Source organism: Culex quinquefasciatus, chromosome 2 (genome assembly GCF_015732765.1).
Source record: "Culex quinquefasciatus strain JHB chromosome 2, VPISU_Cqui_1.0_pri_paternal, whole genome shotgun sequence".
In the NCBI taxonomy this organism is placed as follows: Eukaryota; Metazoa; Arthropoda; class Insecta; order Diptera; family Culicidae; genus Culex; species Culex quinquefasciatus.
The window spans coordinates 133,158,967-133,186,372 of record NC_051862.1 but is presented as its reverse complement, the minus strand read 5'-3'; the positions used below and the strand labels follow the sequence as shown (position 1 = coordinate 133,186,372).

The 27,406-nt window shown below is 41.4% G+C and overlaps 1 protein-coding gene across 1 annotated transcript in view; it reads left to right on the top strand.

Annotated features, from left to right (window-relative positions):
* Nucleotides 1-8,258: 8,258 nt before the first annotated feature.
* Nucleotides 8,259-27,406, top strand: part of LOC6042988 (protein sister of odd and bowel) — a 35,917-nt gene continuing 16,769 nt past the window's right edge. The window contains exon 1 of the mRNA XM_001854398.2: nt 8,259-9,834. Within this exon, the coding sequence (XP_001854444.2) occupies nt 8,975-9,834 (860 nt within the window). The 5' untranslated portion in view covers nt 8,259-8,974. The remainder of the gene's footprint in view (nt 9,835-27,406) is intronic.

Here is a 27,406-nt window from a genome sequence, read left to right as displayed (position 1 = left end):
GTCAAATTTCATGTCCGGTATCAAAAACCATAAAGTTTGATACCCATATTGCCCCAACTCTTACGGTCCAGCAAATGTCCCCTTATCGGAACATCCCCGGGGCCTCCGGCCACTCCAGGTGGTGGCCACTACTGCCAAAATGTCAAATTTCATGTCCAGTATCAAAATCCCTAAAGTTTGATACCCATATTGCCCCAACTCTTACGGTCCAGCAAATGTCCCCTTATCGGAACATCCGCGGGGCCTCCGGCCACTCCGGATTGTGGCCACTACTGCCAAAATGTCAAATTTCATGTCCGGTATCAATGTCCCTAAAGTTTGATACCCATATTGCCCCAACTCTTATGGTTCCGCCAAATGTCCCCTTATCGGAACATCCCCGGGGCCTCCGGCCACTCCAGGTGGTGGCCACTACTGCCAAAATGTCAAATTTCATGTCCAGTATCAAAAACCATAAAGTTTGATACCCATATTGCCCCAACTCTTACGGTCCGGAAAATGTCCCCCCATCGGAACATCCCTGGGGCCTCCGGCCGCTCCAGTCCAGGTGGTGGCCAGTTCCAATGATCGACTCCCGCGACTGGCATGTCTTAGCTGGTCCTTGCCTTCAAGCCATCTGCTCTCGGACCTCCAGGCCGTCTGCTACCGGGCCACCAGACCATCTGCTTCTGATGTGTTCTTGTCGACGTCCAGCAATAGAATTAATTTTCGGGACCGACCGAGCCGAGTTTTGTTGGCTCGTCGACGATCCGAAAATTATGGTGGAGTGGGGGTGAATTTAGATACATCAATCTCACGTCTCTCGATTGACTGATTGGGAAACGTTCGTTCATCCAACCAGCGTGCACCAAAAAGAGGGGAAATTTGCCGAGAGGGGAATTCGTCACGTAACGTTTTCGCTTCGCGAAAATTTTGGATTGACACCACGTATAGAAACCTTAGGACAAAGTTCTTTGTCAAAAGTACATAAATATCACTTAAGTGGTCATAACTCGAGACAGGTATGCCAAATCTTCAATGTTGTGGACTCGTTGGAAAGGTCTTTCGATTACCTAATCAACGATGTGTCGGATGATGGATCCGGACATCGTTTAAATACATTTAAGTGAGATCCGGCTTCAAAAAAGTACATAAATATCACTTAAGTGGTCATAACTCGAGACAGGGTTGCCAGATCTTCAATGTTGTGGACTCGTTAGAAAGGTCTTTTGATTACCTAACCAACGATGGGTCGGATGATGGATCCGGACATCATTTACATGCATATAAATGAGATCCGGATATATGTGAAAACACATTTTTATACATAACTTTTGAACTAGTTATCGAAACTTCAAACAATTCAATAGCGATGTATGGGACAATGAACCAAGTCGAATGCAACCAGTTTGATCAAAATCGGTTCAGCCAGTGCTGAGAAAACTCAGTGAGAATTTTGGTCACATACATACATACACACACACATACACAAGGGCACGGCGTTCAAGGACTGGTTTAGTGGGTCGGGAAAACTCTTTTTTTGTTTTCCCAACCCCACACTACCTGAGAAATGAATTCTCAGGTGTCTGGTAGCAGATTCCGACCTTGTAAAAAAAAAAAAAAAAAAAAAAAAAACACACACACACACATACACACACACATTTGTTCAGTTTTCGATTCTAAGTCGATATGTATACATGAAGGTGGGTCTTTGAGCTTTTAATAAAAAGTTCATGTTTAGAGCAGGATTATAGCCTTGCCTCAGTGAGGAAGGCAAAATGGAAAACAATCGTTTCAATCACACAGTAAAAAAAATCATGGTAATATTACATTGGTCCATCTATCAGAAAAATGTATATTTTTGCCTCTAAAAATTAATAATTTTAATAAATCGTTGTACTGACACTATTTCAGTCGAAATTTAGGTAAAATTACATCACAAACGATCTGATATTAAACCATCCACATTCACACCTTTCAAATTTACATTTCTTTTACTATGTAGCGTATTCGAAATAAATTACCATATCTTAAAATCAGCAAAGACAAACGCTTCCGGGATGCCATCTGAGTACCACATAACTACAGATAACCTCGCGAAGTTCGTAGATAAGCTTTTTCTATTAGTTTGATTCAATACAATGTTTTTGCATTTATTTTAACCGTCAGTAGGGGTGTTCGTGCTTGCTAAATAACAAGAACAATTTAAATGATATCAAATCCAAAATTTGCCGAAGTTGAATGAGCTGAAGCAAATCGTTTGAAAATATATCCAATCTCTTCTTGGAGGGGGCGACATTAAATATTAAATACACAGAATGGTTCAAAATAATTAATGCACCAGTGTAATTTGTTAGAGGGAATCGTATTGGCTTGCTACAAAGTAAGATGTAAATTTTTTGAAACATACTTTCACATTAATATCTAAAAACGTTTATTTTTCGAGAGGGCATGTTTTGCCAAAAAAGGTAATTCAACTTTAAACAGCTGCCAAATTTAGACGATTTGTCTATGAACGTTATTTTTTCACCAAAGTTTTCTTAAGATGTCTTGAACACAACAAATTTCATCGATCTGTTAAAATCTGAAAATAAAACAATAGAACCCATAACATTTAGAGAGCATTTTGGGTGACTTTGGGTGTTTTCTCCCTGAACATTTCATTTCCCTATATTTGTCCCTTATAACAATCTCTTTGACCTGATTCCGGGACCGGGACCGTGGTGTAGGGGTAAGCGTGATTGCCTCTCACCCAGTCGGGCTGGGTTCGATCCCAGAAGGTCCAGGTGGCAAATTTTGAGATGACATTTGTCTGATCACGCCTTCCGTCGGACGGGAAGTAAATGTTGGCCCCGGACTAACCTAAAAAGGTTAGGTTGTTAGCTCAGTCTAGGTGTAGGAGTCGTCTCCCTGGGTCCTGTCCTGGTGGAGTCGCTGGTATGCAGTTGGACCCACAATCCAAAGGTCGTCAGTTCGAATCCCGGGGAGGATGGAAGCTAAGGTGTAAAAAGAGGTTTGCAATTGCCTCAACAATCAAGCCTTTGGACACCTAGTTTCGAGTAGAAATTTCGCAATCGAGAACGCCAAGGCAATGCTGTAGAGCAAATAATTTGATTTTTTTTATTTGATTGACCTAATTTGGAGGTGATTCACATGTCACCCACTTTAACGGTTCAATTTGTTTAATTTGCGTGAAAAACTAAAATTTGCTTTGAAAACATTGAAAAGAATCGATGTATTGGAAAAATCAACAGAAAAGCATATCTCCTTCCTACTTTGCGTGGATTGACTGAACAAATTATTCTAGCAAAACAATGTTCAGCGCCGTACCTAGGGGTTGGCGCAGTTGGCGACCGCCAAGGCCACCAGCCCTTGGGGGGCGCCAAAATCGATGATTGTACATAATTTTCATGTCAGCTATAACATCTTCATTAGATATTTGAAACAGAAAGGGCGCCGAATTATAAAATAGAATTACAATTAACTAATTTGGTTTAAAATATAAAAACAATATTCAGGGGTGCCAAAGTCAATTGTATGAATATTTCTACTGAAGTGTTTTTGAAAATTCATACTTGATGCTAAATTATTTTTTTCATCGAAGAAGGGGCGCTCGAGCGACAGAAAGTTAAAGAAGTTTTAAAAGAAATTCTCAAAATAAATACACGTTAAAGTTTGGACCGTTGTGTAATGAAGATTAAGTTATACCTTCCAGACTATAAAAATGTCCCACTATTTGTTATTATCACGTTAATTTGGCTGTGAATCACAATATTCTATGAAATGGGAATTATTTTAATATTAAAACATATATTTACCTTTCTTTTTACAATTTTTACATTCTCGAGTTAAAAAAAATGGCCTTTGTAATAATTTCAGCACGATTTCCCCTTTTATAATCAACTTCGTGCATTGAATTTTCAAAATACAATGGTTTTGAAATTGGAAAACTGCTGTAAATTTTCACCAATAAGACCAACATGATTTGTTTAAGAAAAAAATGTTTTTCAGAGCGCATCACTTTTTATGTTTTAGCTTAACCAGTGTTGTTTACTTTTTAAATCGTCTTAAAAGCTTTGATAATGAAAAACAATCTATTTTCTTTAAGTTAAAACCAAAAAATAATATTTTATCAAGGTTTGAAATTATTTGTATAGTTTTGCGCACAAAAATATTTTTTTAGAATATAAAATATAATTTTACGAATTAAAAATAAACAAATAAATACATATACAAATAAAAATCAATGCGAAACATAATTTAAAAAAAATAAATGATGAAATATATTCTCAAAAATCGTATGGACAAATCACTCAAAATTAAAAAAAATTTCTTATCTTTATATTTTTTTTACTTTTTTTTTCTAACAAAACATAAAATTCGTCGATACCTAGAAACTTTTGAAACTTATGATTGCAAAACAACTGAACGGCCCAAGTAGCAATCGCTTCACTAGCGTTTTTATACGTTAATTATTGGACAAGTGTCAGAAAATTTGGTCAATTGTTCACATTTTGATCAAAAAACCATTATAACACAAATGCCAAATCTAGCAATGGATTAAGAATAGTTCATTTTGAAGTTTATTCTGACTTAAATAAAACATGCTTGTAGAACTCGAAAAGCAAAATGACATTTGCAGACATGATGATTCATTTCAGTTTGCTGAACATGATAACATAGTAGATGTAACCTTTGGTTTCAGCTGGGATTTCTCGTAAACAAGTTGTCAATGTGTTCAGTGTCTTATGGTCATGAGTTCTTATGACATGTTCAAAAACGTTCTCTATGCAAGTATGACACTTGCAAAACTAGCTCGAAACACGGACTTTTCTTACGGATGAAGAGATGTTCAACAAAAGAAAAACGTGCGCTTTTTCCAGCATTCAAGAGTTCTCGGGACGTTCGGAAAACATAGTAAATGAGTTCAACAACCAGTTCGGAAATCTCTTGGCGAACAAATCGAGCCAAACATTTCATTAGGGCACAAAAGCAAAAACCGCGATTCGAGAAAATCGCTTGCAAAAAATGGACAACTTGTTTCAATTCCTATTTTAAAAAAACATGACTGATGGTATTTTTACTGATGATTCGATAAAACACATCATTATCCTTAAGGGGTTACATACATGTAGAAAATCACCAAATTTCATGTTACAGAAAATTTATTGAATCCACTAAAAAGAAGATTTTCAATCACTCCTGAAAGTTTCATGAAGATATTTCATGACTGAACTGAGTAAGAGACGATTTAAGTTTACAATTTTGCCATGCGCAAAGCGAACTGTCAAAATCTGTGAACGTTTTTCTCTAAACACTGAGTTGATTTACGGGTGCCACGATATCTCGAGATGGGATGGACCAAATTGGCTGAAATTTGAGGTGAAGACTCTCAAGATGTATCCTGTGTGCATGACGAAGCCCGATTTTTAAATTTTGCTTTTTAAAAAAATACAAAAATTAAATATTGACGATTTTTTAAATGAAAAACATAAAAATATTTTTATCTTAATTTAAAATAAACTTTTTGAAAATCGGCCTTCGTCATGCACACGGAAATAGTTTGACGAGTCTTCACCAAAATTTTGAGCCAATTTGGTCAGAGCAGTGTTGAGATATCGTGGCACCCGTTTTTTAAAACTGCTAACTTCAAATAGCTATATTTCGGCAACGATACAACCGAATAGCTTCAAATTTGTTTTGTTAGTAGATGAAAATATATTTTCTTATGCCCTGAAAACAAATAAAAAAAAAGTTTATATGTGTGCTCAATCAACCTCTGACATTTTTGCCGATTTACATGTATGTAACCCCTTAACTCTGCTTTACTGCTTCTTAATTTAGGTTGATTTTCGCAATAAAACTCATAATGAAAAAAAAAAAAATATTTTGGGTTTGGAGTGAAAATTGTTATGTGCACTTATGTGTTTTTGATTTTTTCAATGGTAAATTGTTTGCTATCAATCTGATTCTTGGAGGGCATGTAGGGAGTGTACTAATGAATGGAATAGTGGAATAATCCCAAATGTTTACGTTTTGGTTTTGTGCCCTAATGAAATGTTTGGCTCGAAATGTGCTACTTGGGGTGTTTATAATGCATTTTAAAACACTTTTTTAATTGAAATGTTGAAACCGTTACCTGTAATTTAAATGTTTTAACTGTTTTATTTTTTTGGTCATAGTCGAGGGACATAAACTTCAAAAAATATTTGCAAAGGCCTAAATTGATTTTGACGAAATTTTGTTCTGTCGCTGCATGTTGAAAAACTATACTTCGATGCCGGTGTGCTCTTTTTAGCTAAGCTTGCTGGGATTCCCATCTAGATAGAACAAGATAGCACACGGTCATCGAATTATTTTTTTTAAATTTTGAAGAAGGATTTTTTTTTCATTTTCCGTTGTAATTATCGAAATGAAATCCAAAGCCAAATTAGCTAATTATTTTTCGAATCCGGGAAAGTTCTTTGCTTGTACAATCAAATTAAGACTAGATCAGATCAAATTATGCAGGCTTAAAAATATAAAATTTGCTAACAAGTTATAGCAAAATTTATTATGATTGAGCATTTAATTCTGTGCATTTATCTGAGAAATAAATTTAAAAAAAAAACAAAAAACTGCTATCATTATCAATTTTATGAAATCTCAGAAAATATTTAGCCAACTTAACTCCTGTAATAAATTTTCAATTCAATCTATCTCATTTTATATGAACAATAAAACATACAATAACTGTGTTTCTGAATTTTACCATATTAATGTCTCCAATTGCAATTATTACATCAAAACTCATATTGAAGCAATAATTAAAAATCAATATCAATTTATCAAAATGCTTGGGATAAATTGGGAGGGGCGCCAAATTGATGCTTCGCCAAGGACGCCGTAGACCCAACGTACGGCTCTGACAATGTTATTGCTTGAATTGATCAAATTATGAATACTGCCCATAATTGAAGATTCGATTCCTACGTCAAATCAAGTACTCCGAGAAAAACGCGTTTTTGTTTTAGTCACCAAATCTTCACCAAGTTAATTTCAAAGGGGAATGGGTATTAGCTGTTTGGCTTTTCGCATTTCCCTTATTTGGATCAAATTGTTGATACAGGTTGCTAGAAAACATCATGTGAAGAGAAATTTTTCAAAAGTATTCTGAATTTCGAGAAATCATGATTCTCGTTTCGCGAGTGCATGTTACCCCCTCCCCCGACAAATATTTTTGAGTGGGGACAACCAAACCAGCCTGATGTTGAACATTTCCTTTAATCTTTTCTCTAACAAAATTGAATCCAATATATTTGAAGATCTCTTGCATTCCAAATAATTTGAGCTCACTCGAGTCAACTCAAAGAAAACTGTTTCATGTTTTCTAACTTCACCAAATCCACCTTCAAATTTATCTCAATGAAGCTCCTAATTAGATGAAGCATCCTCCAATTTATCAGCATCACCCAATAATTGCAGTATCATTTTCAAGAGTCGATTGAAGGTAATAGTCCGAGTCAATATCCCTTCAAACAGACACACAAACAGTCTCGCCAACGCTAAACGAGCGTAAAAGAGAGAATTTACAAAGGAAAGAAGCAAGGCAATGAAGCAAAACCCCCCTCGAGACCTCATACCTGTTGTGAACAGGCGCGCGCGCGCACGCTCCTCACAACACAACCAAAGGTCCCACAACAGCGCACAACTACACCGACACAACACCCTCGCATCATCATCCCATCCCGAGGGCAGTTCGTGGTCCAGGTCTCATAAGGTGCCTCAACGACGAAGGTTCCCTTCCCATCATCCCAAGATCACCCCGAATCCCTCTGCGTAGAATGTATGCGAAAGGGTCGTTAAAGCATAACCATAACACTACGACCAACCCAACCCACCGCGATGTATTCCAACAGGTATTCCTCCGGCGCGCAGGTACAGCTGTGTGGAGGTGGCCGGTCGGTTCTTGTTCTCTTTCGTTTGCTCAACTCGAACACGGAGCTCGAGAGAAGGAGAGCGAGCGAACTCTCGATTTGGTTTGGCTGCACGCGAGGAACCCCTTGGCTCCGGTGATCTCCGGAACCGAACCCCGCAGAGATCGAAGAGGCACACACAAAAAACACGTTTTTGTCTTGTTGGCGAGCGCGTCTGACTTTGGGAGAGACTTGGTTGGGTTGAGCCCGTTTGGGAGAGTGTGGTGCGCGCCGATTATATCCAGCTCAGCTCCGACTTAACACTGAGACGGCTCCGTGGTCTCTGTGTCTATATCATAGAAGAGAAAAAGTCCGTGTATCAGTATGCAGCGCAATACGGTAGACGGCAGAACTACAACGGCACAACGGCGGACAACGGAGACGACGACGACGACGACGACGACGCCGACGTGGAGTTGAGAGACCAGCAGCCCAGCCCGGCCAGTCACAGTCTCCGGTGCTAGAAAGTCGCAAGTGTCGAACGTCACGGGACGTGTAATACGGACGCGCGCTTCGTTTTTTTTGTTTTTCGGGGGAGTTCTCTTCCGGTTCCGGCTGCAACGACAATCCAATTGGAATCCTGAACAAACAGGGATCCTGCCGGAGGTCACTAGTGTGTGTGAGTGTGTGAGGCGTTGACGTTCAGGATCCTGGTGCAGTTCTAGGAGCGATTGTGTGTCTGTGTGTGCGTACGGACGTCGGACTTCCGAGGTGGTGACACAATATTTGCGTGGTTCTTATCAGCTGCGGTGAGGTGTGACCTGATAAGCCGTTTGAAGTGACCGCCTTCAGCAAGAGTTTGTGTGTGTGTTTGTTGAAGGGCATGCGCGTGGTTAATGTAAACAATTAGTCACACGTTTGCGTGTAAACAAATAGCGAGAGACCCTAGGGTAGTGTTGTGTTGTAGCACCGCCAAGGTGGTGACCCAAGAAGACGTGACGGTGAGCGATGAGATCATAAGCGTTGATTAATTTCGATCAATTTGAAAGCCAGACAAGCGGGCAGAACTTGATAAATACTTGAGTGTGGTGTGGTGATAGATGTTATTGGAAACCGACGGTGGCCAAGCAGCGACGATGGAGCAATCGAATGAGTCAGCGTCCTCTGGGTTGGCAACTGCGTCGTCCAGCGGACGTGGTGGTTCTCAACCGGGTGATTTTACAGCTGCCGCGGCGGTTGTACTTTCGCTGCAGAGTTCCATGCTAACCAGTTTGCAACAGGCGGCCCTTATGCCAGCGAACTCTGCAGCTGCCGTTGCATTTAACCTTCAGGCGCTTGATTCGCTGATCACGCTGCGTAGAATCACCGGCAAGCAGGATGTGCTCCGGCTGCCCTCGATGCCACTGACGGGGCCTTCTTCAACCTCTGCCGTATCGAACCAACCCTCTTCCGAAGATATCCTGATGGATACCCAGCCGGCGGCAATGCACCAGCTGCTCCAGCAGAACAACGACGACGAACTGCCGGTGCTCGACCAGGACGATGATCTCAACTTCGACGACCACGATATGCAGGACGCAACCTCCGACGGCAATTCGCTCGACAGTGGGTACCCCAGCCTAGTCCTGAACGCGGCCTTCCACCAGCAGATGAGCGCCGACAAGATGCGAACCCTAGCGGCGTCTTCGTCAACCTCGACAGCCACCAGCCTAACTAAAAAGTGCCCTCCAACGGCCACGGCCACCAGCGCCACCCAACAATCATCCGCCATAGCCGTGGCAGCGGCCACCGCCGCCGGTCAACGGCCCAAAAAGCAGTTCATATGCCAGTTTTGCAAGCGACAATTCACGAAATCGTACAACCTGCTGATCCACGAGCGGACCCACACCGACGAGCGGCCCTACTCGTGCGACATTTGCGGCAAGGCGTTCCGCCGGCAGGACCATCTGCGGGATCATAGGTAAGCGATCAACTCCGAGTCCCCCACCCTGTTGAAATTGTCGATTGGAGACGTATTATGTTCAAAATTTTCCATATTCTGCCTTGACCACTGATCAATCCGGTTGTACGGTATATCTCCCGACTTGTTCCCCTCTTCCGAAGCCAACAAACTGCAATCAGAGCGACTTGAGAACAGAGCATTGTCGTTGCCATGCTGTCTTGGTGCAGTTGTCATTACGAAGGTCATGGTTAAATGAAAATTTGGAGATTATAAATATTCCAAATCCGAATTTGCTAATTGGTACGAAACCACGTGCTCGGAAATTGTTGAAAAAAAATGTCGAGAGATAAACATTACTTTGGCAACTCAATTTTGACGTTTGAGTGTATTTTAATGCGAATCAGTAGCGAAATTCGAGTTAACGAATCGGCTCTGTAATCATTTCACAATGTTTTATATAAATTTAAATAATAATGAACTCAACTCTCTAATACAGATATGGAATTTCAATATCCGCAGTAAATTATTAATATTCCTTTCCCACTCACACTCAACGTAAACTGTCACTATATCCGAATTCGCTAATAGGAACGAAACCATACATACATTCAAGGCTACGCCCTTTTGTAAAGTTACTACGTACATAACATCATTTTTCGCTAGTAATCTTTCCTCAACGAAAGTAAGTAAAGTAACACACATTGCTCATTTACGAAAAATTATAAGTATTTTTTTCGTCGTGTGAAGATTTATCTGTAATATACTAGTGGAATCCAAATTCGTCCCGATAATTCTAAATTATTATTTATCTATTTTTTAGGGCTGAGCAAAACTTTCTCTCTTAGTGAGTTTCAAAATAATCTGTTTTCGTAGAGATTCTTCCATTGCTGGCCAAATTTAAGCTTTAACAACATAAAAACAAATCGGATAACTGTGAACTATGGAAACCATTAAAAAATAGTTCAACTTATGATGTAGATTTTTCAATTTTGCACCGTGGTTTTACAGGTATCTTCCTGATTTCCGATGGGATAAGGCACTTGTTCTAAACCGTCCCTGGAGCGTAAAGTAATTCATGGATGACGCCATACTTCAAAACAAATGCCACATGATTTAGGCTATTTTTAATGATTCAAGTATTGCGATTTTTGGATCAAATATTATTTTCTTGACATTTTCTTTTTCTCTCATTCCCACTTTCACTACCTTCCCCCTTCAAAAGGGCGTAGCCACAAAATAAAATTTACCAACGCAGTTTAACGCGACGTAAAGCGTGATCGGTGTCCAATCTCCCTCTCTCGCGTTTCTTGATTGTAGTTTTTTGAGAAAACAAAAGAATCTTCGGCGAACGTGCGTGAATGTGGAAAAGAGAAGGAGTGATATAAAGAGAATGCTCTTGCTGGCAATCACGAAATAACAAAAAAGAACTCACAAGCTATAGTCACGGTCGTTATACTGTCTGATGTTTTCGTGAAGGAATCATCAAATGATAGTTTTATTCTATCACTGATTTACAATACTGGAGATAAATCTACAAATCTTAAATCGTAAAATAAAAATGCTTGATATCATCAAATCAGAAGAAGAATATTGAAATGGTATTAAAGAAACCTAGAAACACTATCAAGTCAGTTTAAGTTACAATCTATTTTCCATCCATTCAAACGACAACTGCACCAAGACCGCATGACACCTACGCATCAGTGATATTTAACACCTGAAATCCCATGCTGCGCGCAAGCGCTCGACTTTAGGACCCCCAAAGCCATCAAAAATAAAAACTTTCTGACCCACAGAATTGTTTCTTATTGCTCTTTTCTCTCTTCTTTTTCTCTTTTCTCGTTTTCTCCTTCTTGACTCGGGGCCGTAGGGCTGCGTGAAGAAACCACGAAAAAACAAGATCACAGACGCAAGGGCTTGAGTGCACGCACGCACACCTTTTATTTACGCACTTTATCACTTGTGACTTTTACGATCGCTATTATTAATGTGTGTGGCGTGCGTACACACATACACTCACACAGAGACACACGAGCTGGGACGTCGTTGTTGTCACCGCCGCGGGGACATCCACGCGGTCAGCAAGAGTTTTGAAATAGTTTTTTTTTTACAACACACACTCACACATACATTTATACAAGCTTTTAGTGAGATGACCGATTTCATGCATTAACGACGCAGACACGAAGATTTGGTGGTGACCTCTGAGTACCCTTAACCGTACGAAAACACAGTTTAAGTCAAAACATGTAATGTGATTTATTGTTGTTAATTTGTGCTCTCTCTCATACTAATAAAGATTTTATTTTCTTGAAACAAAAGCAAAAATACACAAATCTCATTGCGAAAAAACGGTCAGCACTCTGTCAAAAAAAAAGAAGAGCTTGAGCAAGCGCGCACGGGTCGAGGCTTGAACCTGGGACGGTGGCCTTATCGCAAGAAATTTACGACGCGAGTCGCGCGGTTTTCGAGTTGTAGGTGTGACTAAAAGCGTTCTTAAGACAAAAGGAAGACGCGCGGGGATTATGTAAATGTCCGATGATAGACGCGAACTGACCGGAATCCGGTTCCGTGCCCTGGCCGCCGCCGCCGCCGCCGCTAGGCAGGGCATCAATTTTCGGCGGCGCGACGGAATTTATGTTCGCCGCGATAAGACACACACACACACCCGCTGCAAATGTAAATCCGACGCACAATCCGAGGTTCCGCCGTGGGTCCCCGCCGGGTACGAATAAATTGGAAGATTGACCATCGGGGTCGTTCGTAAATGACGTGATTTTTTAAGGTCTTGCAAGCTCGCTTCCTCAACTTGTGGCGCCCGATTTCCAACTCAAACAAAATTCTACGTCCTTTATGGACGGCCCCCCACACTCCCGAAGCCCCAACGAGAGTGTGTGATTAATCTTGGCGTGCGCGAGCGCGGTTCGGCGACGGCGGGCGTGAAACCGATAAATTAGGCGGGATATTGGCGTTTGATTGCTTTGACCGGTAGGATCGCGACTTTGCATATTTTGTACACTTTACAGTTGTCAAGCCACGTGCGTGAGTCGATGTTCAGTGTGTGTGAGCGTGATTGTGGGTGATGTTCCGACCGTTTTGAAACCCGTCCGGGTCGTAGAAACAGAGAGATTCGGTATAGAGAACCAAGTTAAGGTAGGTGGACAATTGTGATACCTTCTTCGCTTTTGCTAATCTACTTGGCATCTCCTTAACTTTGGTTTCGAAAACCTGCGAGGGAAAGGAAACGGAAACGGATAAATCACACACATACACGCACGCTAACTGAACTATAACACAAACTCTCACAAACAGATCATGCTACTCATACCATCAATCATTGATATCGACTAATTACACTGTAACGATTAGCTTATTCAAATCCCGCTAACGGTAATTTGAATCCCGCTAGATCGAATAAAAATGCAATCAAACGTCAAAACTCAGTTGTCAATTAATCAAAGATATTTGGGTTTACTATTTGGGTAATTCTCTACCAACTCACACGAAATCGGGAAAAGTTGTCCCGATCCCCCACAAAAATTTTGATATATAAACATAAGGGGTTTGCTTATAAACATCACGAGTTATCGCGATTTTACGAAAAAACGTTTTGAAATAGTAGTTTATGCAACAAGTTGCAAAAAGAGGATTTTTTCAGCACGAGTCGTACATTTATCCAACGAGGTTCACCGAGTTGGATAAATACAAAGAGTGCTGAAAAAATCAAGTTTTGTAACGAGTTCCATACAACATTTTTTGCAATTTCAAAAAACACACACTGAGTGAAATTTTATGTCAAATTTTCATGTATTTTGTCAATAAATCATTTAAATCAAAAAAATGTTGAAAAGTGTTACTTTTCGAAACAAGTGCTGAAAAGTTCAATTTTTCAGCACCCATTTGAGTGCTGAAAAGTAGAACTTTTCAGCATTAATTTTGAAAAGTGTAGCTATTCGATTCTGTTATTTTTGGTATAGAAAAGTAGGCTATTTCGTCGTTCAAGAATGACAGGAAAAGTAAGTAGTTTCACGACGGAATTGCAAAAAAGTTTTTTTTTGCATTTCTCTTTGTTTCGTCGTCCGTGTCTGTCGCGGGTGGCCATGAAAGGCCATGATCAACGACGACCAACTTTTTCACTTCTTTCGGAATTCTGAGTACGCCATCAAATTGGGCGTCTAATTTTACATTAAAATCCTTTAACACCAGATTTCTATCTCATCACCGTTTCAGGCTGCAAATTATTGAAAAACACCTCTTTTTTCGCATGTTCAAAAATGGAAGGGGTCGAGCTATCACGAGTCACGAGCTATCAAAAACGGACCTCGGATTCGTTATCAGGGACAAAAATTACCCCTTATGACAAAATTTCACGCAAATAAGCATAAGCATAAGCATAAGCATAGGTGCCCACCCGCAGTTGCTACTCCGTTATTGACCAGGACCTCCAGAAGTTACATCCACGAGCCGTGGAAGATAAGTGGGTGCTATCTTTCCTCGCTTCGCAACTTCTCAAAGGCCCCTATCATGCTGATCAATACCGGCGCCGGCCACGACCAGTGCACACTGGGAAAAAAGGGACCCGTAGCCCCATGAATTAGATGCCGCTGAAATTTTAACTTGGAAATATATGTTTATTATGTAAAAAAATCCGGGGAATCGAATGGTGATGGTTTCGTCTGCCGGAGATAATGGGAAAGGGTCCATTTTGCCCAAATATCCCCTAAAATGCAACCTTTTTATATTATATGCTACATTACGAGAAATACCGCAGGTTTTTAGACTTCAAAATAAGTGAACTTTATGTAAAAAACTATGACAAATCGATTGGTGAAGGTTTCACGTGCCGGAGACACCGAGAAAGGTCTCATTTTGCCCCAATTAACCCTATATTCGATTTTTCATGTAATTTGCTCCACATCGTAAAGTGTCGCAGTTTTTCAGACTTCAAAATAAGTGAACTTTATGTAAAAAACCATGAAAAATCGATTGGTGAAGGTTTCACGTGCCGGAGACACCGAGAAAGGTCTCATTTTGCCCCAATTAACCCTATATTCGATTTTTCATGTAATTTGCTCCACATCGTAAAGTGCCGCAGTTTTTCAGACTTCAAAATAAGTGAACTTTATGTAAAAAACCATGACAAATCGATTGGTGAAGGTTTCACGTGCCGGAGACGCCGAGAAAGGTCTCATTTTGCCCCAATTAACCCTATATTCGATTTTTTCATGTAATTTGCTCCACATCGTAAAGTGCCGCAGTTTTTCAGACTTCAAAATAAGTGAACTTTATGTAAAAAAACTATGACAAATCGATTGGTGAAGGTTTCACGTGCCGGAGACACCGAGAAAGGTCTCATTTTGCCCCAATTAACCCTATATTCGATTTTTTCATGTAATTTGCTTCACATCGTAAAGTGCTGCAGTTTTTCAGACTTCAAAATAAGTGAACTTTATGTAAAAAACCATGACAAATCGATCGGTGAAGGTTTCACGTGCCGGAGACACCGAGAAAGGTCTTATTTTGCCCCAATTAACCCTATATTCGATTTTTCATGTAATTTGCTCCACATCGTAAAGTGCCGCAGTTTTCAGACTTCAAAATAAGTGAACTTTATGTAAAAAAACTATGACAAATCGATTGGTGAAGGTTTCACGTGCCGGAGACACCGAGAAAGGTCTCATTTTGCCCCAATTAACCCTATATTCGATTTTTTCATGTAATTTGCTTCACATCGTAAAGTGCTGCAGTTTTTCAGACTTCAAAATAAGTGAACTTTATGTAAAAAACCATGACAAATCGATCGGTGAAGGTTTCACGTGTCGGAGACACCGAGAAAGGTCTTATTTTGCCTCAATTAACCCTATATTCAATTTTCCATGTAATTTGCTCCACATCGTAAAGTGCCGCAGTTTTTCAGACTTCAAAATAAGTGAAATTTATGTAAAAAACCATGACAAATCGATTGGTGAAGGTTTCGCGTGCCGGAGACACCGGGAAAGGTCTCATTTTGCCCCAAATAACCCTATATTCGATTTTTTAATCTAATTTACAAGTGTTATGTAGTTTGAAAAAATCACTTATTCTAAAAATATTAAACATTGCAGCCTTACCCGTTGTGCTTCTATGATGAGCAATCAGGCGAGCATACACACGAACGTTACAAACAAGCTCGGACTCACCTCGCTCGTAAAACGACTCCTGAAGCCAATTTATTGGACATAATGAGGCTATCGCTGACTTGGTCGGACCCGAAAATGTCCGATACCAACTTTCGTTCGAACATCATCGATTTCTTTATTGATGAATAATGTTAGGAAATGCACATTTTTCCATATAAGGGACATTTGGGGCAAACGGACCTATTTCTGGTGTCTCCGGTGCATAAAAACTTTCACCAATCGATTTGTCATGGTTTTTTACATAAAGTTCACTTATTTTGAAGTCTAAAAAACTGCGGCACTTTACGACGTGGAGCAAATTACATGAAAAAATCGAATATACGGATAATTGGGGCAAAATGGACCCTTTCCCATTATCTCCGGCACGTGAAACCTTCACCAATCGATTTGTCATGGTTTTTTACATAAAGTTCACTTATTTTGAAGTCTGGAAAACTGCGGCATTTTATGATGTGGAGCAAATTACAAGAAAAATCGAATATAGGGTTATTTGGGGCAAAATGAGACCTTTCCCGGTGTCTCCGGCACGTGAAACCTTCACCAATCGATTTGTCATAGTTTTTTACATAAAGTTCACTTATTTTGAAGTCTGGAAAACTGCGGTACTTTACGATGTGGAGCAAATTACATGAAAAAATCGAATATAGGGTTAATTGGGGCAAAATGAGACCTTTCTCGGCGTCTCCGGCACGTGAAACCTTCACCAATCGATTTGTCATGGTTTTTTACATAAAGTTCACTTATTTTGAAGTCTGGAAAACTGCGGTACTTTACGATGTGGAGCAAATTACATGAAAAAATCGAATATAGGGTTAATTGAGGCAAAATGAGACCTTTCTCGGCGTCTCCGGCACGTGAAACCTTCACCAATCGATTTGTCATGGTTTTTATAAAGTTCACTTATTTTGAAGTCTGAAAACTGCGGCACGATGTGGAGCAAATTACATGAAAAATCGAATATAGGGTTAATTGGGGCAAAATAAGACCTTTCTCGGTGTCTCCGGCACGTGAAACCTTCACCAATCGATTTGTCATAGTTTTTTACATAAAGTTCACCTATTTTGAAGTCTGAAAAACTGCGGCACTTTACGATGTGGAGCAAATTACATGAAAAATCGAATATAGGTTTAATTGGGGCAAAATAAGACCTATCTCGGTGTCTCCGGCACGTGAAACCTTCACCAATCGATTTGTCATGGGTTTTTACATAAAGTTCACTTATTTTGAAGTCTGAAAAACTGCGGCACTTTACGATGTGGAGCAAATTACATGAAAAAATCGAATATAGGGTTAATTGGGGCAAAATGAGACCTTTCTCGGCGTCTCCGGCACGTGAAACCTTCACCAATCGATTTGTCATGGTTTTTACATAAAGTTCACTTATTTTGAAGTCTGAAAAACTGCGGCACTTTACGATGTGGAGCAAATTACATGAAAAATCGAATATAGGGTTAATTGGGGCAAAATGAGACCTTTCTCGGTGTCTCCGGCACGTGAAACCTTCACCAATCGATTTGTCATGGTTTTTTACATAAAGTTCACTTATTTTGAAGTCTAAAAACTGCGGCACTTTACGATGTGGAGCAAATTACATGAAAAAATCGAATATAGGGTTAATTGGGGCAAAATGAGACCTTTCTCGGTGTCTCCGGCACGTGAAACCTTCACCAATCGATTTGTCATGGTTTTTTACATAAAGTTCACTTATTTTGAAGTCTGAAAAACTGCGGCACTTTACGATGTGGAGCAAATTACATGAAAAATCGAATATAGGGTTAATTGGGGCAAAATGAGACCTTTCTCGGTGTCTCCGGCACGTGAAACCTTCACCAATCGATTTGTCATAGTTTTTTACATAAAGTTCACTTATTTTGAAGTCTAAAAACCTGCGGTATTTCTCGTAATGTAGCATATAATATAAAAAGGTTGCATTTTAGGGGATATTTGGGCAAAATGGACCCTTTCCCATTATCTCCGGCAGACGAAACCATCACCATTCGATTCCCCGGATTTTTTTACATAATAAACATATATTTCCAAGTTAAAATTTCAGCGGCATCTAATTCATGGGGCTACGGGTCCCTTTTTTCCCAGTGTGCACTGGTGGGTTTGGCAGTCCGCTTTGCGCACGGCAAAATGTTGAGTTTAAAATCGTCTCTAACTCAGTTCAATCATTTAATATCTTCATGAAACTTTCAGGAGTGATTGAAAATCATCTTTTTATTGGTTCAATAAATTTTCTGTAATATGAAATTTTGTGATTTTCTACATGTATATAACCCCTTAACCGATTTGGCTCAAAATTGTCACAGTTTTTACCTAAAGAATTGAGCCAGGGGGTATCTCTTAATCCTAAAAGACTACAATTTTGATAGATTCTCTAAACTGCGGCTCGCGTATGGTTCTGAAATCCAGCTCACATAGTTGTTCTCATGTTAGTGTAACGGACATTCAAGTACTCAAATTTGATTTATACAAGGTCGTTGATGATTGAATAACACCGACCAACAAAATTTCTGCGCAGACTCAACTCGAGGGGAATTATGAACTTTGGGGATTCCAGAATCACGTGCATTTTGAATTTTCAAAAAATAGTTTGTCTGGGCCGAATGGTTTTTCTCCAAAGTTTGTATGGAGATAAAGTGCCTTTCGGTTATCTTACATAAATTTAAAATTGTTAGGTTGTATGCAACAGCGACGAATCGCCCTAATTCTCCATACAAACTTTTGAGAAAAACCATTCGGCCCAGACAAAACTATTTTTGAAAAAAAAAATTAAAGTGCACGTGATTTTGGGATTCCCCAATGCTAATACTTCATACTGCTACGAATTGAGTAAATTTTAGAAACCAATCGGCTCCATTGAATCTCCCATATGTCCATGGAAGCGCTTGGTTTCTAAAGAGCATTCAAAAGCATTCATAGCGAAATCAAACAAAACGTTGTCAATAAAAATTATCAGTATTTTTATTACCGTAAACCGGGGTGACTTTGATAGGATTTCAATTTGTTTTTAGAATATTTTCCAACAGGTAAGGTTTTTCTTAAGATTATTATTTTTAAAACATGTACTGGGGTAGGCCACACAAAGTCCATGCACTATTTCGGAAAAAAAGTTTTTTCAATAGTGTTTAGAAAAATAGTTACGTTAAAAATTCTTAGTTTGAATTCCGGGGTGACTTTGATAGTCACAGTTTTTCTTGTTAAAATCATATTTAAGATGTTCAAACTTCATTTGTACGTTAAATGTACCATCACTAAAGTAGCTGATATAGTATTTAAGAAAAAAATCAATGTTTATATTTAGTTAACTAAGTGTATAAGCTTTTAAGCAAAATACATATAAATGTTAGGTAAAATTGTTAAAAAGCCGGAATTTTGCCTGAAATTTATTAAAACTAGTTTTGTCTATAAAATTATCGTTTTATATTGCATTTTATACTGAGTTCGAAACACGAATCACAAGCTTTCACATTTTACATGAAATTTGTTCAACTGAAATTGCCTATAAATTTAGAGAGTTTTTATAATTGTGTTTCAAAAACACATATTATTTATTAAGCATAAGCATAGGTGCCCACCCGCAGTTGCTACTCCGTTATTGACCAGGACCTCCAGAAGTTACATCCACGAGCCGTGGAAGATAAGTGGGTGCTATCTTTCCTCGCTTCGCAACTTCTCAAAGGCCCCTATCATGCTGATCAATACCGGCGCCGGCCACGACCAGTGGTAGGGTCACGGGGAAGTGGATGGGAATGTTAGTCCGATACTTGAGTGATAGAGACCGCCCAATCGACTGCTTCTCCGACAAAGTATCACATGAGTTTTGAGGGGTTAGTAGATGGGTATGAGGTCAGGATTCACGAGTGGCAGTGATGTGACCATGAGCATTTTGTTTATCGGTTGAAATTTTAAATCTTAGGCAGCCGGCTGCGGAAAGATAAATAATTGATTATTTAAAAAGTTTGTTTTAATCGAACGCGTGCCAACCGAGCGGTAGTGCTATGAGCTGGACTTATCAGTATATTTTTACTGTTGGCACAATTAAGATAACGCGAGCAAATGTCAAAAATAGTAGATGAGTTAATACTAAAGCTGCCAGTTGGAATAAATTATTACGATCAACGAATATAAACGAAAAGAAAACAGGACACCACGTAACCGATTGTAATGAAATTAAAACAATAACTCAAACGAACTTAACCGGCGGCGTGCCTTCCTATCAACGATGATAAAAGAAGGACTTATAAATTTAAAATATAAAAAGACTCCAAAAAATACGTTGCATAGTAACCGCGAAGTCCCGCTACTCACAATCGAATCCGAAAGATAGCTATCTAGAATTTTAAATATAGTATTAATTCGACCACGATCCTCCAGAAATTCTTCGTCGGCGTGCCTTCCGATCAACGGTGATGTAAGAAGGGCTTTATTCATTAAAATGATTTTATATCATAAGCCTTAAAACATATTCGTCGGCGTGCCTTCCGATCATCGATGATATAGAAAGGACTTAATCCAGCAATACGACTTGCTTGTCTCGAAAAAAAGAATTCGGATCGTTTCTATCGAAAACTATGTAAAGAGAACAAAAATAAACTCATTGGCCAACGAACGCGCGAACTAAAAATAAAGAAAAAAGAAGAAGAAGAAGACCAATCACCCCATGCACACAAACAGCGACACAAAAGAGATGAAAACAACACGAATCAGAAGAAATCCAATCACCCCATGTACACAAATAGCGACACAAAAGAGATGGAAAATAACACGAAAAAACAGGACTGAGCGTCCACACAGGCACCGCACTACTGATGCCATTATTTAATTATAATGACCAATCACCCCACTCACTCGAACAGCGACACAAAAGAGACGGAAAATAACACGAAAAAACAGGACTGAGCGTCCACACAGGCACCGCACTACTGATGCCATTATTTAATTATAATGACCAATCACCCCACTCACTCGAACAGCGACACAAAAGAGACGGAAAATAACACGAAAAAACAGGACTGAGCGTCCACACAGGCACCGCACTACTGATGCCATTATTTAATTATAATGACCAATCACCCCATGCACTCGAACAGCGACACAAAAGAGACGGAAAATAACACGAAAAAACAGGACTGAGCGTCCACACAGGCACCGCACTACTGATGCCATTATTTAATTATAATGACCAATCACCCCGCTCACTCGAACAGCGACACAAAAGAGACGGAAAATAACACGAAAAAACAGGACTGAGCGTCCACACAGGCACCGCACTACTGATGCCATTATTTAATTATAATGACCAATCACCCCATGCACTCGAACAGCGACACAAAAGAGACGGAAAATAACACGAAAAAACAGGACTGAGCGTCCACACAGGCACCGCACTACTTGTGTGAATCGACAATTCCACTCGGGAAATCGCCCGCCGGGGGAATCGGTGCGGACTCACAACCGATCCGGCCGAGCGTCACACGAGGGAAGAGGACGCGAGCTGGGCTTGCATTGCCAGCTGTCACCGAACCATTCATGTGGCTGCGTCCATGCTTTGTCAGTGCATGGTTGCGTCATGCCAATCGTACGAGGGGCCTATTCGACTCGATCCAATGGAGTGCGCTCACTTACACCGCAATAGGGTGTATCACTCCACACATCTCTCCTCTTCTCCATAAAAAAATATTGTTGAAACAATTGAACTATGAAATAAATACTACAACTACATAACGGCATTCCTATGCAATCTGCAAAAGTTTTCAATAAAACCAAAAAAAAACAAATTCCCAGTAACTTTTGGATCCATCGCCAACATAGAGCTATCTAAGCCCGATCTAACACACACTAGCACACCATTTGTTTTGCTGGCGGGTACAAAATTTAACCTCACTTTTTTTCGTGTACGTACACGCAATACATACGCACGTAGATAACTCTATTGATCAAAGAAAAGAAGGTTACGTTAGAATTTCTAACAGGCATACCACTTAACGCACCGAACTGATCATGATTCTCTCTCTAGCCCTCTCTCTCTCTCTCTTTCTCTCTCTCTCTCTCTCTCTCTCTCTCTCTCTCTCTCTCTCTCTCTAGCTCTACCTCTCTCTCTCTAGCTCTACCTCTCTCTCTCTTTTTATCTATCTATCTATCTATCTCCCTTTCTATCTATCTATCTATCTATTTATCTAGCTACCTGTCTCTCTCTATCTATTCATCTATCTATCTATCTCTCTCTCTCTTTTCTATCTTGGTTTCTGTAAACCATTCTGGCCCATAACAACCTACTTTATTGTAATTAAGTTTTGTAGTTGCTCACAGTTCACTACCAAATTATTCAAGTCTTATTTTCTACTTTCTTTATTTACTGACATACAGAAATCCCTAAAATCATTAAAACTTTTCAATATTCCTTGCATCTTTTTGATTAACTCAAATTCAACTTAAACAAATCATTATGCGTAGCATCGTCATCTGTCCACAGCTTTGTCACAAAATTCATTACGAGAGCATTCGTGACTATATTTTAACCACTTCCCAAAGCAATCTCAATAACCTACAGCTACACCTCTCGCCTTTTGCATGTTTAAAACTATTCAACCACAGAGAGTCAGTCTGAACCACCATTTTCAAAACTACGGCTGGACCAACTGACCTAACACACCTCTAGCGATTTCAGTAACGCCAATCGCAGGATTTGTGCCATGTTTTCATTGGACCAAACGCGGCCTTCCAGGTTATTTACAACGGGTGTTCCTCCAATCGCGGCCTTCCAGGCTATTTACCACGGCAGGCCCATCTGACCTCCGTGCCCAACGCGATTCATTTTTTCTCGGAACAATCGCGGCCTTCCAGGCTATTTACCACGGCAGGCCAATCTGACCCACCGTGCCCAACGCGACAAAATGTTCCTTCAATCGCGGCCTTCCAGGCTATTTACCACGGCAGGCCCATCTGACCTCCGTGCCCAACGCGATTCATTTTCCCTTGGAACAATCGCGGCCTTCCAGGCTATTTTCCACGGCGGGCCAATCTGACCCACCGTGCCCAACGCGACAAAATGTTCCTTCAATCGCGGCCTTCCAGGCTATTTACCACGGCAGGCCCATCTGACCTCCGTGCCCAACGCGATTCATTTTTCCTCGGAACAATCGCGGCCTTCCAGGCTATTTACCACGGTGGGCTCATCTGACCCACCGTGCCCAACGCGACAAAATGTTCCTCCAATCGCGGCCTTCCAGGCTATTTCCCACGGCAGGCCCATCTGACCTCCGTGCCCAACGCGACTCTTTTTTCTTGGAACAATCGCGGCCTTCCAGGCTATTTACCACGGCGGGCTCATCTGACCCACCGTGCCCAACGCGACAAAATGTTCCTCTAATCGCGGCCTTCCAGGCTATTTCCCACGGCAGGCCCATCTGACCTCCGTGCCCAACGCGACTCTTTTTTCTTGGAACAATCGCGGCCTTCCAGGCTATTTACCACGGCGGGCTCATCTGACCCACCGTGCCCAACGCGACAAAATGTTCCTCTAATCGCGGCCTTCCAGGCTATTTCCCACGGCAGGCCCATCTGACCTCCGTGCCCAACGCGACTCTTTTTTCTTGGAACAATCGCGGCCTTCCAGGCTATTTACCACGGCGGGCTCATCTGACCCACCGTGCCCAACGCGACAAAATGTTCCTCTAATCGCGGCCTTCCAGGCTATTTCCCACGGCAGGCCCATCTGACCTCCGTGCCCAACGCGACTCTTTTTTCTTGGAACAATCGCGGCCTTCCAGGCTATTTACCACGGCGGGCCAATCTGACCCACCGTGCCCAACGCGACAAAATGTTCCTCCAATCGCGGCCTTTCAGGCTATTTCCACGGCAGGCCCATCTGACCTCCGTGCCCAACGCGACTCTTTTTCTTGGAACAATCGCGGCCTTCCAGGCTATTTACCACGGCGGGCCAATCTGACCCACCGTGCCCAACGCGACAAAATGTTCCTCCAATCGCGGCCTTCCAGGCTATTTCCCACGGCAGGCCCATCTGACCTCCGTGCCCAACGCGACTCTTTTTTCTTGGAACAATCGCGGCCTTCCAGGCTATTTACCACGGCGGGCCAATCTGACCCACCGTGCCCAACGCGACAAAATGTTCCTTCAATCGCGGCCTTCCAGGCTATTTCCCACGGCGGGCTCATCTGACCCACCGTGCCCAACGCGATAAAATGTTCCTCCAATCGCGGCCTTCCAGGCTATTTCCCACGGCAGGCCCATCTGACCTCCGTGCCCAACGCGACTCTTTTTTCTTGGAACAATCGCGGCCTTCCAGGCTATTTACCACGGCGGGCTCATCTGACCCACCGTGCCCAACGCGACAAAATGTTCCTCTAATCGCGGCCTTCCAGGCTATTTCCCACGGCAGGCCCATCTGACCTCCGTGCCCAACGCGATTCAATCAAATTCCGTTCTGTCAAACTCAGTTTCACTTTACTCACCCACCGAACAAGCCTTTTTCACAACAAAACCATTTTTTAAATCCTCAGCAACACTTTGATTTTTTCCTTTTAAGGTGCGCTCCGGACAACTCGGTCAAATAGACCTTACGCTCGCGCCTTTGCTCCACTCCAATCCTTCCTCCAAAAAAACAGAAAAAAAAATATATTTTTTCAACCAACAGCACCAAAACAAACAAACAAATTTGCACCAAAACCACGTCGGCAGGCGATTTCCCGACGGTTCTTTGAGGTTGAAAATAAAATTTCAACTCCGTCACGGTCGCCAATGTGTGAATCGACAATTCCACTCGGGAAATCGCCCGCCGGGGGAATCGGTGCGGACTCACAACCGATCCGGCCGAGCGTCACACGAGGGAAGAGGACGCGAGCTGGGCTTGCATTGCCAGCTGTCACCGAACCATTCATGTGGCTGCGTCCATGCTTTGTCAGTGCATGGTTGCGTCATGCCAATCGTACGAGGGGCCTATTCGACTCGATCCAATGGAGTGCGCTCACTTACACCGCAATAGGGTGTATCACTCCACACACTACTGATGCCATTATTTAATTATAATGACCAATCACCCCACTCACTCGAACAGCGACACAAAAGAGACGGAAAATAACATGAAAAAACCGGACTGAGCGTCCACACAGGCACCGCACTACTGATGCCATTATTTAATTATAATGACCAATCACCCCACTCACTCGAACAGCGACACAAAAGAGACGGAAAATAACACGAAAAAACAGGACTGAGCGTCCACACAGGCACCGCACTACTGATGCCATTATTTAATTATAATGACCAATCACCCCATGCACTCGAACAGCGACACAAAAGAGACGGAAAATAACACGAAAAAACAGGACTGAGCGTCCACACAGGCACCGCACTACTGATGCCATTATTTAATTATAATGACCAATCACCCCACTCACTCGAACAGCGACACAAAAGAGACGGAAAATAACACGAAAAACCGGACTGAGCGTCCACACAGGCACCGCACTACTGATGCCATTATTTAATTATAATGACCAATCACCCCATGCACTCGAACAGCGACACAAAAGAGACGGAAAATAACACGAAAAACAGGACTGAGCGTCCACACAGGCACCGCACTACTGATGCCATTATTTAATTATAATGACCAATCACCCCACTCACTCGAACAACGACACAAAAGAGACGGAAAATAACACGAAAAACAGGACTGAGCGTCCACACAGGCACCGCACTACTGATGCCATTATTTAATTATAATGACCAATCACCCCACTCACTCGAACAGCGACACAAAAGAGACGGAAAATAACACGAAAAACCGGACTGAGCGTCCACACAGGCACCGCACTACTGATGCCATTATTTAATTATAATGACCAATCACCCCACTCACTCGAACAGCGACACAAAAGAGACGGAAAATAACACGAAAAACCGGACTGAGCGTCCACACAGGCACCGCACTACTGATGCCATTATTTAATTATAATGACCAATCACCCCACTCACTCGAACAGCGACACAAAAGAGACGGAAAATAACACGAAAAACCGGACTGAGCGTCCACACAGGCACCGCACTACTGATGCCATTATTTAATTATAATGACCAATCACCCCATGCACTCGAACAGCGACACAAAAGAGACGGAAAATAACACGAAAAAACAGGACTGAGCGTCCACACAGGCACCGCACTACTGATGCCATTATTTAATTATAATGACCAATCACCCCACTCACTCGAACAGCGACACAAAAGAGACGGAAAATAACACGAAAAACCGGACTGAGCGTCCACACAGGCACCGCACTACTGATGCCATTATTTAATTATAATGACCAATCACCCCATCACTCGAACAGCGACACAAAAGAGACGGAAAATAACACGAAAAAACAGGACTGAGCGTCCACACAGGCACCGCACTACTGATGCCATTATTTAATTATAATGACCAATCACCCCACTCACTCGAACAGCGACACAAAAGAGACGGAAAATAACACGAAAAACCGGACTGAGCGTCCACACAGGCACCGCACTACTGATGCCATTATTTAATTATAATGACCAATCACCCCACTCACTCGAACAGCGACACAAAAGAGACGGAAAATAACACGAAAAACAGGACTGAGCGTCCACACAGGCACCGCACTACTGATGCCATTATTTAATTATAATGACCAATCACCCCACTCACTCGAACAGCGACACAAAAGAGACGGAAAATAACACGAAAAAACAGGACTGAGCGTCCACACAGGCACCGCACTACTGATGCCATTATTTAATTATAATGACCAATCACCCCACTCACTCGAACAGCGACACAAAAGAGACGGAAAATAACACGAAAAAACAGGACTGAGCGTCCACACAGGCACCGCACTACTGATGCCATTATTTAATTATAATGACCAATCACCCCACTCACTCGAACAGCGACACAAAAGAGACGGAAAATAACACGAAAAAACAGGACTGAGCGTCCACACAGGCACCGCACTACTGATGCCATTATTTAATTATAATGACCAATCACCCCATGCACTCGAACAGCGACACAAAAGAGACGGAAAATAACACGAAAAACAGGACTGAGCGTCCACACAGGCACCGCACTACTGATGCCATTATTTAATTATAATGACCAATCACCCCACTCACTCGAACAGCGACACAAAAGAGACGGAAAATAACACGAAAAAACCGGACTGAGCGTCCACACAGGCACCGCACTACTGATGCCATTATTTAATTATAATGACCAATCACCCCACTCACTCGAACAGCGACACAAAAGAGACGGAAAATAACACGAAAAAACAGGACTGAGCGTCCACACAGGCACCGCACTACTGATGCCATTATTTAATTATAATGACCAATCACCCCACTCACTCGAACAGCGA